Source organism: Pipistrellus hanaki (genome assembly GCF_964339955.1).
Source record: "Pipistrellus hanaki genome assembly, chromosome: 3".
Lineage (NCBI taxonomy): Eukaryota > Metazoa > Chordata > Mammalia > Chiroptera > Vespertilionidae > Pipistrellus > Pipistrellus hanaki.
The window spans coordinates 164,518,400-164,536,134 of NC_140505.1; the positions used below are offsets into that span (position 1 = coordinate 164,518,400).

Sequence of the window (17,735 nt, forward strand, 5' to 3'; positions counted from 1 at the left end):
CTATTTCTGGCCCCTTATTTTTCTACAAATGAATATTATTCCAGAGTCATACTTTGAATCCATGCTTTGTTCTATATTCTTTGGAATGAAGTAGTGATAGGTAAGAATTACGTATTTTAAAGAGTTTTTACAGATACTACCAAAGCTGTGACCTCTGCTGGCTAGCATAAAATTTAGAATATTTCAGTGCTTTCTAAGGAGGCTTTGGCATGCACCAATGCTTTAGTTGGAGTTTCCTACCTAATTGCTTATGATATGCTTGTTGATCTTCATGTTGATCCAGCTAATTGAGAGATGACAGTAGACAGAACTCCATCCTTGTATTCCTTGAACTTTTTGGGTAGTGTTACACTATGACCAGAAGCATTTATATATTTCATTCTGCATTGCAAAACAAGCAGGCTTTCTCCCCCATCCTTCTGTAACTTCCATTGTGTGTTTTTGTTTTTGTTTTTACATAGACTCACATTATAAGTAATGCGTTTTAACTTCAGTTATAAAAGGTATTATTGAAAAGCATTTAAGGACTACATATGTTTAGGAAGACATTTGTTTTTACAGAGTCTTTATGGCCTTTTAATATTGTATAATAATAATAAAGAATCAGAATAGGATTGTGGTTAATAGCGAAGACTCTGGAATCAGACTTCTTGGGTTCCATTTCTACCATTTATTAGCTGAATGATCTTGGGCAAGTTACTTTGCCTGTCTATACCTCATTTTTGCTTATTGATATAATGGGGCTATCTCAGAGGGTTGATATGAGAATTAAGTTTGTTACTACATGAAAAATGCTTAACAATGCCTTGCTAGTAGAAAACATTATATATTTGCTCTTATTATTATTGACGTTATCATTATTATTATCTGGGAACCAACAGCATTTTCTAAATTTGGATTTTTTTTTAATGTTTTCTAGATCTATAATGTCTTTGCTATGATAATGAACAATTCTAAGATTTTTGGGATTCTTTTTCTGCCTATATATTCAGTGACTATACTTTAGGACTTAAATTATACATTGAAAAAAATGGATTCAAAATATATAATATATTTTATTGATTTTTTACAGAGAGGAAGGGAGAGATAGAGAGCTAGAAACGTTGATGAGAGAGAAACATCGACCAGCTGCCTCTTGCACACCCCCTACCGGGGATGTGCCCGCAACCAATGTACATGCCCTTGACTGGAGTCGAACCTGGGACCTTTCAGTCCGTAGATCGACGCTCTACCACTGAGCCAAACCAGCTTTGGCAAGAGAAAATGGATTTTATACCAAACATGGATACATTTTCTTCTGGCCGTGTCAGTCTGATTTGTGTTGGTTCTGTTTTCTCAAGTACTGTGATATCCTTCCCTGTGGTCTAGTAGTTGTGAATTGGAGAATACATTCAATAAATACTTACTTAGTGATATATGGCCTCTGATGTTAAGGCACATCTAGAGAATGACATGAAGAAACTGGAAAAGAAAACATTTTTTTTTTGTAAGAATAAAGTAATTTCTTCAGTTTCTCATTTCTAGACAGGTATTTATTTCAAGTATTTCTGTGTGTTAGGCGTTGGTCATCATAGTCTGTTTCCATGTTCTTTCATTCATTTCAAAGATGAATAAGAGTTTGGCATTCTTGTACATCATTTTGGTGAGGAGATAGTCTAGTAAATAAACTGTTATAATAAAGAGCTAAAGACCGTAAGCTGGACAGTGTATATAATGTGCATTGCGACTGGTCATGTAGTCAAATGGGATTTTGTGGAAGAGTTGAGCCTTGAAGTGACCTCTAAAAATGAAGTAGTGTTCGCCAGGCATTTGGGAGGCAGAAGGGAGCTGTAAACATCAGTATAAACTCTTTTAAAACTTAGCTATATATTCTATGAAGGTAGGCCATATTTACCATGTTTATTTCAGAATTCCCCTAAGCTTTGCACTGTGGCTAATGTATAATTTATGCTCAGTAAATGTCTATAGCATGGATGTAATGAATTAACAGACTGCAAATAATTTACTGTTAACTCTAGAGTACAAGGTGGTATATTTATAAATAAGATTGGAAAAATACACATGGTCCATATTAGGAAGAATTATGCTAATGAATTTTAGATATCGATTATAGGAAATGCCCAGCCATTGAAGTGTTTTAATCAAGGAGGAATAGGTCACATTCATCTTGGTTCTCCTTACCTAGTAACAGTATTGAGGGTAGATTTGGTGCATATGGATAGAAACAGGTGAATCAGACATGTATATAATAGCCCTAAGACTTTTGTTAAGCAGAAAGAGTATTAATCTTCTCACAACACAAGCATAACCGTCTGTTTTCAGAGAGCTAAGAAAGGAATAAGGGATAAAAAATTAGGACTCATTTGTAAATTTTAATATTTATTAATAGCAGCAACTTTATAAAACCATAGATTCAAGGATTGAAAATCTTTAGCCTCGAAGCAGTAAATTTTTATTCTCCGCTTTTAACATATAAAGCAACATGAAGCTCCTTATTAAGGTGAGGTGATTTCTCAAAGTCACATAATTTTAAAAGTCTTGAATGTAAGAAATGACAATTTTTATGTCATGTGATGAAAATGAAGAATGATAAGGAAAATAGAGGATATAAAGAGAGGGATAGAAAGAAGCAAAATAAAGAAGAATTTATAAGGAAGGAAGAAAACTTAGTAATGTATTGGGCTTACAGGAAAGAGGGTTTTAAGTTCTTGGAAGTTGATGATAATGTTTTCTTCGTATCAAATACCTACCACTCCTTCCCAACACACTGTAACAAACACAGACACATGCCTTCTCTAATAGACTCTCAATAAATGCCTATGAAATGAATGGGTAGATTGATGATGGCAGTAGTGAAATGTATGCATGTTTGAACAAAGCTTTGAAATAAATTCTAGTTGAAATGTGAACTCCATTTAGTTAACATTGGGGGTTCTTGACCTCCTAATCTGCATCACTGACGTCCCTGACAACATAAGGACTTTTTTGCTTTGGAAGATAAAGTTAATTTTTTTCTCTCCCACTTCTGATAATAACATATAATTTGGCTACTGTTATCCAGGAATGAAAATTGTTATATATATTTTTTTCTGGCTACTCTGTTTGTCCAAGTCTTTAAGCACTAAAACAAAAAATTGTTTTTATGGGAAATACTTGTAAAATGTATTAAACACTCCTTCCCTTCAGAGTGTGGACCCTGTGACTTGTCAGTGACTCAGGGTCATGGATGTGCCCATGGACTTATGCAATGTGATCCTTACCTTTCCACCAAATGCAGAATCTTTTCATTGTTGATGATTCGGGGCCACTTCTTCCATGTGGCTGGGTCCCCAGTCTGTTACCTTCCCCTGTTGTTAACTTGCCTGTTGCTAGCAACATTACTTTAGATATGCATAGGATGAGGAACTAGATAGGAATTCCTATTAGTAAATATATTCTGAGTGAGGAATTGAGTCTTGCTCACTAAAGTTATACATTAGAACTTACAACTTGTAATGTATAGACATTGTGACACATATGATATTCAGAGGAATTATTTAATGTTCTGAATAACTGAACTTCCTAGAAAAGTAACTTCCCTTTAAATTAGAATTGCTGAATTTGGAAAATGACCATTTACCATAAATAATCTGCTGTTTAAAGTCATACTCATCCTATCTCCAGAAAACTCAAGTCTCACAGACTTGGGTTGTGTAACCTATGAACTGCACAGTTTTTGTGTAATTGACTTGACTACAAACTTCACTGTATTTTTACAGTGTTTGCCTCACTGTTTTCAGTAAAATTTCTGATTATACCACTTTAACTAACAGATATTGACTTTCTCTTTCTGTCCCTCTCATTCTCCTGAGCTTGGTTTAGAGACAGTCTATTTAATTGTCAGAACTGAAGCACAGAAGACCCCTTACACATTTAAGTGGCACTGAAGAGTTAAAATCCATTTCTCTCTTCTCTATCCTTATTATTTACAACTATACATTTTAATTATTTTACATGGAGAAAATATTTAAATATATTTTCAACCAAAAAATAATCTTAAGAAGAAAATGGCCCAGGATTCTTTATCCCCAGGAAGTTGGGCAATGGTAGAGTCAACACCCAGCTCACAGAGCGTGCCAGGGCATGTGACTCACAAGGATCGCTGGCAATTCCCCCCACGTATCTGAACATCTTGAAGCTTCTTTTCTCCTCATGGGATAAGCTCTTTTAACAGTTTGCTGAGCAGGCAAGTAAAATTCTTAAATAATGTGACTTTGTAAGTTGACCTTGCTTGTTTCTCACTGTAGTGTCTTGGTTCAGATACTGATTTGTCAGTCAGTGAAGCTAGTTGCCCGGATAGTGAGAGCTTGTCCTTGCTACTCGTACTCCTTACTCCCATTCAATGCCTCCCCTGATGGAAATGATACACTAAGATAGCAGCAAAGGAATTCTCCTTCACTGGTGGTGGAGAGTCTTTTAATGCAATGTAATATGAGCTGTAGTTCCTTGTCTTATTTAAAGAGAAAAATACTCAGCAGCTGCTTTTATATTAATTTTTCCTCTTTTTAATTTCCAAATCCTTACTTTGTAAGCAATTCTTTGTAGGGTTTTTTTTTTTTTTTCAGAGAAAAATACAGAGCAAAAGGAGGTTTACAGTTGTTCATAAGGAAAATAATACAATAATTAATGAACAATATTACAAGAATAAACTTTGTGTTTCACATACAACTGTAAACCTATTTTGCCCCCCCACCCTAACAATACAGCCTAAAGTTATTAGGTTGGAGTACTGAGCACTGCATATTGTTATCATTGTACTAATTGAAAAGTTAAATGAAATCTGATTTTTCAGTAAGACTATTTTTTAGAGCAGTTTTAGGTTTCACAACAAAATTGAGGGAAAGGTGCGGAGAGTTTGCATATACCCCCTTGCATATAAATAACCTCCTCCACTTTCAACATTTCCCACCAGACTGGTACATTTATTACAGTTGATGAGCCTACGTTGACATATGTCATAATCACCTACAGTCCATTGAAAGCTAATTTAATGTTCCTGATCTGGAAGTTGAATATCAATTTTTATTGCAGCATATCAGTTCAGTAATGTTAAAATGGTATGTAAAGAATTTTCATCCTTGATTACTCAGTTCACCCAATATCATGTCTTTGGGTTTGTATATTCTGGTCCATTGGATAAAAGCTATTGGGAAAACTCGTGAAGCACAACCAGGGATATTACGATTAAGTAATATTAAGTTTATTCCGGTACTAATTGATTCAGAGATCGACAGAGACTGAGACTTGGTCTTAGATTGGAAGTTGAGCAGCTTATAACACTAGAAAGCCAAAACTCTGCTGCCAGATTCATTGATATTATTTAACACACTACTTGACTATGATTTTCATTGTTAATTTGGAAAGACAACCTTTCACTTTAAACAGATAAGGTAGAGTAGATGAATTGGCATTTGCACAGATTCTGAAGCAATGGTTTTTCACCCTTGGCTTCACATAAAAATTGCCTGGGCTTTTATAAATCCCAGTGCCCACACTGCACCCCAGGCCAATTTCATTGAAAACACTAGACAGTGGCCTCTCAGCAGTATTTTTTAAAGTTTATTTTAATGTGAAGCCAGGGTTGAGAATCTTTGTTAAAGTGGTGGACGTCATTGGATTCTTTATCTTGAGTTATCATTGAGGCTTAATTTAGGATTTTCACACTTTTAAGGCCTTTGGTGAGATATTCAGCTTAGGAGCATAATTACTGTTTACAACTGTACTTCAGAGTACAGATGATTCTCATAAAAAAGAAATGTAATTGTCTTTCAAAGCCTTCTTTCAAAAATTTTCCATTAAAATGTGAATGCTAACCATTTATTCATTGACTTAAATCATTGAAGCTACTTATTTATTAATCTATTTAATGGCATTTCTACATTTTGGGGGTATTTTTCTAATAACTTGTACATCTTATTTATTGTATGATGTCAGAGAGAAGACAGCTTTTGAATTCCTAAATTGGTTTCTTAATGTGGAATATTGGAAATGGCACCATATCTTCTAGACCAGTGTTTCCCAAACTTTTGACATATGTGTACCCCTTCTATAATTTTCATAACGCTGAGTACCCCTCGTACTCATGAGAACGTAGAATTAGGCACAGCTAAGCACGGTGCAGTGCATATCCCCACCAAACTCCGATGCAACTCGTACCCCCACCAAACTCTTCCCGTACCCCTGGGGGTATTCGTACCACACTTTGGGAAACACTGTCTAGACAATCAGAATGTTCAGTTAACATCATACTATTTACAAATGCTGCTAGGTAGTCAGTTTTCTATTTCTGTAAAGTATGTTTCTGTGAGACTGAGAAACTTTGTGTTAGAAAATTTGGGGAAACAAATTTTACTACTTCATAATGAGAATACTTAATTACAAAAAATACAGAATTTTTACCTTAAACTGTTTGCCTATCATGTAATGAGTATCCTAGGGTTACCATATCATAACCTGATACCATGGCAACCATTGCCATTGCTTTTCCTGTGCTTACGTTACAGCAAAGGAAATAGGATTGCTTTCATGTTTTGAGTCTGCCATACACAGTTGTCTTTGAAGATGATGAGCCAGTGATTCTGAAATAGTGATTATTTCTAGAAGTTCTTTTCTTAGATATGTCCTTGAGTTACCTATTCTATTTCAAAAGTTATGTTTTCTCCAACTTTTATCTATTTGTTAATATCTCACATTGATTAATCTTTAACTAACAATCAGAAAAATCATATTTGTTCACTTTTAAAAATATGTAGAATATAGTCATGTAAGTGAAGGTTTATGTTTTGTCATATCGAAATAGAAAATTTAAGGTGAAACCAGATCTTTCTTTTCGATCACATTACTTTGGTAGGACCAGATGGATCATACTTCTTCAGGTCATCAGCCAAACAAAAAAAGAAAGGTAGCAGATACTGAGTTTTGTAGTGTGTGTGTGTTTTTATTAAGTAACTTTAATGCTGCAAAAGCAAAAATAGAATATATTGGAATAATATTAGTGATGTAATATAAGGCATATGTATATTTTCATTTCAGTTTTAAGGCAAATATAAATGAAAAGATAATTAGTTTTATATGCATTAGGAAACAAGAATTTATTGAAGTTCTTAAATAATTCCACAAGTTACCATTCGGAGTTTATATATGTGCTTTATATTTTTGTATTTGATTTGCTTTTATGTTTAGCAGAACTTTCAACTTCTATTGTAGGAAGAGCTAAAGGTTTCTATAGTAACTGAAATAAACATGTTTATATTCCAAAAAATTTGGTTATTAGGAAAGCTAAGGAGTGTGTGTGTGTGTGTGTGTGTATGTATTGATATGTATGTATGTGTATGATAAGTTTAATACTGGAGGAGTATTATGGTTTGGTCTTGTTTAACCCTTTTGTTTTAAAATAAGGGTGCTGAGCCCCAGAGTTAAGTGTCTTGCCCAAGTTTAGTCCCCTACTTCGTGACAGAGCCAAGGCTAGAATCACAAATCTGGTTCCCATTTAGAATTGTTTTTGTTATTTTTTAAATCATAGCATCATGCTTTAGAAGAAATAGGCAACTTGGAATTTACAAATAAGCAACTTCCTTGATTGGAAAGTAACACATGCAAAATATTGCCTCCACATATTTTATATTTTATTTTGGTTTTGCAGCATTTTATAAAAGAAAAGTAAAGTTTTATTTTTGTTTTTAAAATAGTTGGTGCAGTAATTTTCTACCTGACTTCTTATTTTCTCTAACAGCTTATATCTACAAGTCTAAGTATCATTTTGTGTCTGTGGATGTGTGAAAATTGTTAAAGTTTAATGGCAATCTGTATGATTGGATTATGTTTTGAATCTCCTCTAACACTCTCCATAGTTTGGATATTGTGAAAGGAGATGTTTTTTGCAGTGCATATTACTTTAATAGTCTAACTCATATAATACAGTATCTATGACAGTATTTATAGTTCTCTTTTGTTCTCAGTGTACTAACAGATAAAATTTACAAACCATTTTTCATCCTTTTCTCAAATAGTAGGTCCCTGATCAATAAAACCTTTAGATAAAATACCTTACGTTTTTACAATCTTAATGATCTCGTTAATCTTTGGTATTGTGAAAATCTATATAGGGTAAAAATGCTCATGCATTTCATTTAAAATTGCTGGTAGCTTTTTCAATTAATGTGAAGTATGAGTGTTTTCAGAAATAAGACCCAATGGTGACTTGTCAACTACTGTATTTATATGTGAGATAGACTGGTTTTAGAGATGGCTACCAGATACTGACATATGAACTTCAGCCTTAGTGGGTAAATAACATCTTTTAAACTTCTCTTTCAGAACAAAGGAAGAATTATGCACGTGACAGTATCAGCAGTGTATCAGATATATCCCAATACCGTGTTGAAGTAAGATGCTTTTGACATTTGCTAAAATTTAGAACGAACCTTTAAGGGTTCTTTTACTACCAATAAAAATTGTGTTTTATTTTATTTATGTGATGTATCCTATATTATGATAACTTTTTTTTTTTTTTAGATTTTTGGAAAATAGATGTTAAGTGTAAAAGTATTTTGTTGGTCTGGTGTCTATTTTCATATAGAATAAACTAAAACTGCTACTCATCACTGTCAGCCCAATTTCTGTTAAAGACAGGACAAAGACTTCTATTTTATATTAGATAATTTTCTTAGAATTAAGCCTTTGATATTTTTATTTTTAATCACAAGTCATTATTAGATCTACTTAAGTAGTGTTTTTAGTTTTTAGTTTTTCCTCTGTTATCTTGGAAGATATTTGCTCTTAATTAGAATCTAGGTGTCCTTTGCATATAGTAGAAAATATTTAAGTAGGGAAGTAAATTTTATTTTTTTTAAGTTGAGATAACATTGATTAATAATACAAGTTTCAAGTGTACAGCATTATAATCTGACATCTCTATACACTACATTGGACTCACCACCAAAAGTCTAGCTTCCCTTTGGCACCATACATTTCACCCTCCTCCTACCCCCTGGCCTCTCGTAACCACCAATCTGTTGTCCGCATCTGTGAATTTGTTCTTGTTTTGTTTTGTTTGTTTCTTTTTTGTTGTACATTCTATATACCATTTTGTCCTTTTCTGGCTGACTAATTTCACTGAGCACAATACTCTCAAGGTCCATCCATGATGTTGCAGTGGCAGTATTTCAACTTCTTTTATGGTGAAGTAGTATTGTATCGTGTGTGTGTGTGTGTGTGTGTGTGTGTGTGTGTGTGTGAGAGAGAGAGAGTGTGTGTGTGTGTGCACACGCGCGCACACACACACGTGTGGTATGTATATGTATACACACATACATTCTATGTATATCTATATGTAAAGGTATATCTCACATCTCCTTTATTTATTCATCTGTCTATGTTCACTGGTTATTTCCATATTTTGACTATTATAAATTTTGGCTGTAGTAAACATAGGAGTACATATATCGTTTTGAATTAGTGTTTTTATAGCTTCAAGTGAATACCCAGAAGTAGAAGATCTAGATCATAGGTAATTCCATTCTTAATTTTGAGGAACCTCCCTACTGTTTTACATAGTGGCCACACCAATTTATAATCCCACCAATAGTGTATAAGGGGGAATTGATTTTTAAATTGCTCTTATTTTTAATTTTCTGCCTATTACAACCTTGTTTAATTAAATGGTTTTAGTAGGATGAAAGTTTGACCATCCTTACAGTCTAGTATTGCTGTTGCTGTTCTCAGTTATGTATGTATAGTTTTCAAGCTGCCATGCAGCTTGCACACTGTCCAGCATTCAGATAACAACATGGAATAAAATGGGCGAGGTGATTTTAAGATAATGTTATTTAGGCTGTTTAGAATTTGTTTCTATGACATGTTTATGTAGCTTCACATTCTCAATATTTAACAGATTTAGCTATTTAATGATTCAAGGCATCATTTCCTCTATTCTTCCAAACATGTTTGACTTTATTATCTTAGTAAAATAACCATGAAGTTCTTGAGTAATTAATTTGTCCCTCACCTCTTTGCTAGGTGACTTCAATTAGGTTAACTTTGCTCTCTTTAGGAAAATGTGTACTAAGAAACTGTGTGTGTGTGTTACAAATATTTTTTTCTTTTTGCCAATGATAAGCACTTGACTACCTTTGTTCTGGATCGGAAAGATGCTATGATAACTGTTGATGATGGGATAAGGAAGTTGAAATTGCTCGATGCCAAGGGCAAAGTGTGGACTCAAGATATGATTCTTCAAGTGGATGACAGAGCTGTGAGCCTGATTGATTTAGAATCAAAGGCAAGTTTGTAATGTTTATATTGTTTTATTTTAAAGAAAATTGTACAAATATTTATGCTTACAATTAGGTCAGATTGTTTGTAAAATTGTGTGAAAGTTTGACCAAATAAAATACGTTTGTTAATGATTTAAAAAAAAAAATGCTATATGTGCATTATTTATGCAAAATCAGTTTTTTAAACTAGATTAAGAGATGTACTCTTTTTTTTTTTTCTTTAAATCACAAATGATAAGAGAAGAAGGGAGGAAAAAATACACAATCTAAAATAAGGCCCCAGTGGGGCATAATACTTTATGGCATAGATTAATTACATGTTAGGCTGAACTACATGCTGGTGAATGAGTGAATTGGGATGAAAAGGTTGCGAGTGTAACAACTTTTCATCAGATCCACAGGAGGCACCTTTTTCACACAAGCACTGGCAGGTAAGAAGCTGGAGCTTTTAAAAGAGGACTTTTCTGAGCCCTGTCATCTAATGACATTTGAGCTTCTAAGATAACGAAAATAACTGTTGTGATCACATTAGAATATTCTGATAGGAGTGGGGGTAAAATGTGCCCTTTCATCTCACCCATTGTATACTGTAGAGAAGAGCTACCGAGGGCTTCTCTGATCCTCGTGGTTTCAAGTAATTATAGAGAAAGGATATTGTTTAGTTTCATTCAGGAAAGAAAGAGCATGTATTATCTTTCTAGTATGGCTTAGACTTTACATTCTATTTTAATGGAACCTGCATTTCTTTCACATTTGCTGGATTTTGGATTAGGATTTAGCATAAATTTATGGTGTGATGTATATCTATGGGCATCCATAAAAAAAGGTTTGCTTTTTTTGTGTGTGTGTGTGTATGCGTGTGTTTTCTAGTTATCAGGGATATTGTATTTTATGTAAAAAAAACAACACCATGATTTCTCTCATCAATTACATCCTGACACCACTCACAATTTGTGTAAAGCCATTAGTGTCAGGATAATCACCTTAAATATCTCATTAAGTATAGGATTCTAATTGTGAGCAGAAAATTCATTTATTTTATGAAGTACTGAAATTATTTAATGTGTTTATATTTTATTTGCGTGATTCTTTAAATTTTACAGAATATTCACTCTTATACACCAAATGCTTTAATCATTTTGCAGAATGTATTTCTTACAGAGATCCTTCTGATCCTGTTTTATATTTTTTTCTGGATTCTATTTATATCTGAGTTTTTGCATTTGAGATATTCACTGAAAATATACAAATGATATATTATATTTAGCCTAACATTTATATGTATATATGTGTGTATATATATATGTATGTATGTATGCATATTTGTATGTCTGACTATAGAGTGTTCAAGTTAAAAAATATTCTGACATTACATAGTCAGAGGGAAAAGAATACCATGTGAGATGGTGAATTATTTTTGGGAAGAGCCCTCAGTTTACTTTTCTTTTTCCTGTTAAAGGTACCATCTCTACCTTATAATCTGAGATTAGGAATGCTAAATTCAATATTCTGTTTATTAAGAGCATAGCTGCATTTCTGTACTGAATATCTCCATTTTTGTTGCTCTTTCGCCCACCCATTATCCAGGTCGGCCTAACCTACTCATCCTTCATATCTACATGTGTTTACTCATATTCAGTCAATATGATTTGTTCACTGCAAAAATTATCTGTAAATGCCTAGATTTTATATATACAATAGATTTATATATATATATATATATATATATATATATATATATATACAGTAAAAAGTTAAGGCAAATTCAATTTTTGCTTTATAGAATGAATTGGAGAATTTTCCTTTAAGTACAATCCAGCACTGCCAAGCTGTAATGCACTCCTGTAACTATGACTCAATTCTTGCTCTGGTGTGCAAAGAGCCAACTCAGAACAAGCCGGATCTTCATCTTTTCCAGTGTGATGAGATTAAGGTAAAGGAACTGTGAACTTTCTTTCCCTTTACGCAGATGTTCTGACAGCTTTTGAGTTATATACTATAATCAAGTGGCTTGTGGGTACTAGATATTTAGTTTCTTATAATTTTGTAAGGAAAACAATACCTTAGTGTCTTCCTTACGGTTCCCAGGTAAATAAATAGGAGATAGAATGCTATTTAAAAAATAAGATGCAGTCTATTTATTAAAAACTATAGATAATATATTAAATTCTTCATTGAATGACATGGACTTATAATTAAACATTGATTGTACAGAAATCATGCTTTATGGGCAATAAATAATCACACAGTATTGTTTTATTAAACACCAACCACAAAGCATGGATTATTACAAGATGTTTTCCACGATATTGATTTAAAGTTTCCCATTTAATTGTGTGATTTGAATAATTGCTCAAGATTTGTAATCCCTAGTGGTAATGTGAAAATAGTTGAGTGTAGTTATCAGTAATAGCAAGCTATCAATATATCCTGAAGATTTGTATTTCACAGTGCACTGTACTTTTCAAACAATTATAATTTGTGATGATCAATTGGACATTAAAAGCTATCGTGAGCCTTAAATATCTTTTATTTCATGAATTGATTTCTCTAAAAGGGAAATCATTTTGCGTTGAATTGATTGGTACTTTTCCAAAGTAGTGACGCATCACTATATTATAAAATATAAGGTAATTTTGATCTTATAGAGAAATGCTGAGAGATTGGCATAAAGTGACACTTGATATTTTCTCTACTTCTTTGACATTAAAATATAATGACATTGATAAATTAAGATTGACTGGAAGTAGTATATTTTATAATTTTATTCCTATTTCAATTGATGTCATGGATGACTTTCTAAAAATCTTACCTTAAGAGAACTGTGGCATTTAGGTAATTTCTATATGAAATATTTTATCAGATTTTAGTATAGTGCCTTTGGAAAGTCATAAAATATATTAAAAATTCTGCAAGGTTGGATTTAAATCAGTAAGTATTAAAGTGACTATTTAGCTTTGAAAATCTAGTGAAAGTTAATTTAAACATTTTAAAAGGAGAGGACTAATCTAAAAGACATTTTACATCTGGTGTTTGCCTCATTGTTCCAGAAGCCCCTCTGGAAACTGAGTTATTGTGTTGGATTTCACTAATGTTTCTGGATTTCACTTTTGAGAATAAAGGGCTTGCTTTATTTGATAGGGATGTGATATTTGATGGGTTTGAAACTATGTACTGAACACTGTGTGTCCTAATTATAAGCTCAAGTATCACTCTGTAGCTAAATGCATTTACTCACTGGTGCCATATTCAACATATGAGACTTTTTCCTCTGGCACTCTTGAAAATATTAATACAACGAAATATGATGTGGTTTCTTTTACATGGATCACCTTGCAATATCACTTTTGAACTTTAAACTTTCTTTGTTATGGAACTTCTATAATGTTCCTGCCCATATCTGTAGTAAAATTATTCTTAGAAATCACCCCATATAGGAAGTTCAGGTTTCTAGGCATCTTCAGTTTCAATCTCCCACGTAACAGAAAGCCTTTGGCATCGTGTTTGTAGTGTCTTCCTGAAAGTAGGATGTTCTTCTGAAAATGACACTGGACTGGGTTGCTTTAGCACTCTCATTTAACTAGCAATGTGACCTTGACCACACCATCAAAGGAGTATTCTTTAGTTTCCTTAATTATAAAGCAAGAAGAACAGATTAGATAATCTTTAAGTGTCCTTTTAGCTCTATAATTTTATGATTACCCGTGCTTATGGCAAAAGAATATTTTCTATATACATATTTGAGAAAAACATACATAATTATAGAGAATAACAAGGAATAAAAATAGAAGATGGATACACCCCAGCAAGAGTCTAATGCACAATAATAATCATTGGCTATAAATAAACATCACAATCAGACAAAATAAACTTCTTTACAGCTAATCTCATATTAATTCCCAAGAAAACGGAATCAAATAAGTTAATTGTTTAGAGAATGTTAATTTCTACCTCAAAAGATAAAATAAAGTGGTTATCAAAAAGGATATAACCTAGTATTGGGGTCATCTGTGATTATAGTGGCTTTGCTCTACACTAAGAGCAGCTCTGCTGGGACAGAGTGATCTGTCCCAGTGGGTGGATGGGTGCCCAGCGGATACTGAGGATGAGAAAGGAAGGAACTTCATACATATGTTTGCTTCTAACACCTTCATTTCTTCTCAGCAAGATGTTTACCTAGTTATACTTCCATTTTTGTTATTTTTTGTTAGTCCTTACCCAAGGATATTTTTCCATTGATTTTTAGAAAGAGTGGAAGAGAGGGGGAGAGATAGAGAAAAGAGAAACATTGATGTGAGACACATTGATTGGTTGCCTCCTGCATTGGGTCCAGACAAGGACTGAGATGGAGCCTGTAACCGAGGTATATGCCCTAGATTGGAATCAAACCGAGGACCCCTCAGTCCATGGGCTGATGCTCTATCCACTGAGCCAAAGCAGCTAGGGCTACCTAGTTACATTTTTAGCATATGATTATACTTTTAGCATAGGCAAATTCTTTTTCTATTTGTCGTGCAAGGATAGTTGTTTTTAAACTAAAGGAATCAATATTTAAAAATTTTAAACACTATTTTAAAATTCCTTCAGTTTTTAGCTCTTGTCATTATAAAGTTCACCATCAAAAGGAAGCATGTGCTTTGAAAGCAGATTAAAAAAAATAACACCCACTTTTATTTTGCATCAAGATACTCATTGATTCAGGCAGAGAACATAACTTCTTTTTCTATTTTAACCTGCATATCAAGAAAAGAACATCTATAACCTCTGAGGTAACTTGTCTTTCATTGCAGGCAAACCTAATTACTGAAGATATTGAAAGTGCAATCAGCGACAGCAAAGGAGGGAAGCAGAAGAGGCGGCCTGATGCCCTGAGGTAAAAACAGTAACAGGAATTAAGGGTTAGAATTGATTTGTCTCTGTCTTTTTTTCCTCTAAAGATTTATTAGAATTACTTTCAATGAAGGTAGAGTTTACAGATTACAATCTGTAATCTCAACCCCTTTGCCTCCCACATTTGTTGCATGTGAGCAGTTTCTGTCTCTAATGTGGCTTCTGCCACCTGTGTTGTCCTAGAGCAGTGATTCCCAAAGTGGTCTATATGGACCCCCAGGGGTCTATGACAACCTGCAAGGGGTCTACGTCAGCGGGAAAAAAATTTGGGGGTCCATGAAATGAAAATGGGGGTCCACGATAGTGGATCTCAACATACACTGATAGTACCTATTTACTTACATCATATTATCTTATAATATAAAAACATATAAATTATTTATAAAAGTACCTATGAAGTAAAAAATTTATTATATATGTTTATAAAATTGTGTAAGTTGTAGGATAAAAACCTGCACATAATGATATACCAGTATCATCTTGTTACAAGCATACGCGCAGTAAACATTCTTGCCAATTTTTGTCTCAAAGCTTCGCGAACTTGCACCGACTTGTTCAATTCGTCACTCTATAAATATGAATGTGAGAAAAATACATTCATTCATTTCCTGAATCTTGAATAGGAAAGTGCTGAGAAAATATTTAAAAAAATATAAACTGGTAGTTTATCATAAAATTATAGTGAATCAGTGTTATTTTGTTTGAGAATGCCGGAGAAAAGTAGGTACATTATTTTTTATTAAATTTTAACACTAAACTTCACTACAGTTAGAAATTTACAAAAAAATCAATATCAGGTAAGTAGGGGGTCTACCCAAAACCGAAAAACATGTCAAGGGGTCTACGGCACAAACAAGTTTGGGAACCTCTGTCCTAGAGCCATGAAAGATGAGTGGCATTTTGGGGAAGGTGGCTTAAGGGAGTCCAAATAGGTATTAGGACTACAGTTAGTCCACAGCCTTTCCAAATCACAGGAGACCAGAAAAAGGTCAAACCTAGTTTTCAGCTGAATTTTAAAAAGTTGAACCTAGTTTTCTGAATTTTTTTTTCCATACGTTTACAAATATATGTAATAAGAAAAAGTTAGGAAATCCTTACTGTTCTGATGCTTGACATAGTCTTCTTGAGGTTAGAGAACTAAGACCATCCACTGAGAGAATTGATGTCATAGAAATAGAGTTGGTAAAAATTCAATTTGTTTTCACCGTTTTTAGGATGATTTCCAAGGCAGACCCTGGTATACCGCCTCCACCCAGAGCTCCTGCCCCGGTGCCCCCTGGGACTGTTACCCAGGTGGATGTTAGAAGTCGGGTGGCAGCCTGGTCTGCCTGGGCAGCTGACCAAGGGGATTGTGAGTATTTCTAGGAATTGATACTTAATGAACATTTACATGGGATTGTGACATAATTCTTGCTTTCAAAATCTGCGGTTAATTTATGAGCTGAAGCTTGAGATTAGTTTTAAAAATTTAAATCTTAGATAAAAGAATGTTAAGCTTGAACACTATAAGATTATTGTACATGAGAATTCAGATCATTTAATAAATAAGGTGTTAGGATTACAGTATTTTTAATGCAATCAAAGGTGGGAAGTTTGACTCTATTAACAATTAAAAGGATGGTCATAGAGTATATACCAAACAAGAGACTATGAGGTTTATTTTATTTTATTTTATAATATGTTTTTATTGATTTTAGAAAGTGGGAGAGATAGGAACATCAGTGATGAGAGAGAATCATTGATCAGCTGCTTCCTGCAAGCTCACTACTGGGGATTGAGCCTGAAACCCGGGCATGTGCCTTACCAGGAATCAAACCCTGACCTCCTGGTTCAGAAGTCGATGCTCAACCACAGAGCCACACCATCTGGGCATCCTAACTAATTTTTTATGCACAGTCTTACAGACAAAAATGAATTAATAGAAGTTTACGTAATTCCTAAAAATAGAAACTGTTATAAAGTTAAAATAAGCAATAATTCTGTTACTTTATTTTTGAAAAATGGATGCTTTGAAAATTTCTTTCTTTCATCTATTTGGTAAATGGGATTATGTGTAAACCTCTGAAAATGACTTTAAGGAGAAGAGAAATCTAAATAAAGTGGAAAGCATTTCAGAAAATAAAATGATCTCAACTTGGTAAAAAAGAGAACCACCACAAATTATGCTTACTATACCAAACGAGATACTGTTAATGACATTATCTGCTATCAGACTTACAGCAACCCATGAGTTATTCTTATCCCCACTAGAGGCCTGGTGCGCGAATTCGTGCATGGGTGGGTCCCTGCCTGGCCCCTGGTGGTCAATGCATGTCATAGCTACTGGTCATTTGGTCCTTAGGCATACACACACACACACACACACACACACACACACTAGAAATTTATTGATTTCCAGTCAGGGCACATGACCTGGCTACAGGCTCAATCCCCAATGTGGGGCATGTGGGAGGCAGCTGATCAATGATTCTTTCTCATCATTGATGTTTCTCTCTTTCTCTCCCTCTCCCTTTCTCTCTGAAATTAATAAAA

The 17,735-nt window shown here is 33.8% G+C and overlaps 1 protein-coding gene across 3 annotated transcripts in view; it reads left to right on the top strand.

Moving 5' to 3' along the window:
* EPS8 (EGFR pathway substrate 8, signaling adaptor) overlaps positions 1–17,735 on the top strand; it is a 156,752-nt gene that overhangs the window by 92,573 nt on the left and 46,444 nt on the right. For all 3 annotated transcript variants that reach the window (XM_084877907.1, XM_084877908.1, XM_084877909.1), the window contains 5 exons: positions 8,356–8,423; positions 10,157–10,318; positions 12,097–12,246; positions 15,104–15,186; positions 16,418–16,554. In XM_084877907.1, coding sequence (XP_084734033.1) covers positions 8,356–8,423; positions 10,157–10,318; positions 12,097–12,246; positions 15,104–15,186; positions 16,418–16,554 — 600 coding nt within the window. The remainder of the gene's footprint in view (positions 1–8,355; positions 8,424–10,156; positions 10,319–12,096; positions 12,247–15,103; positions 15,187–16,417; positions 16,555–17,735) is intronic.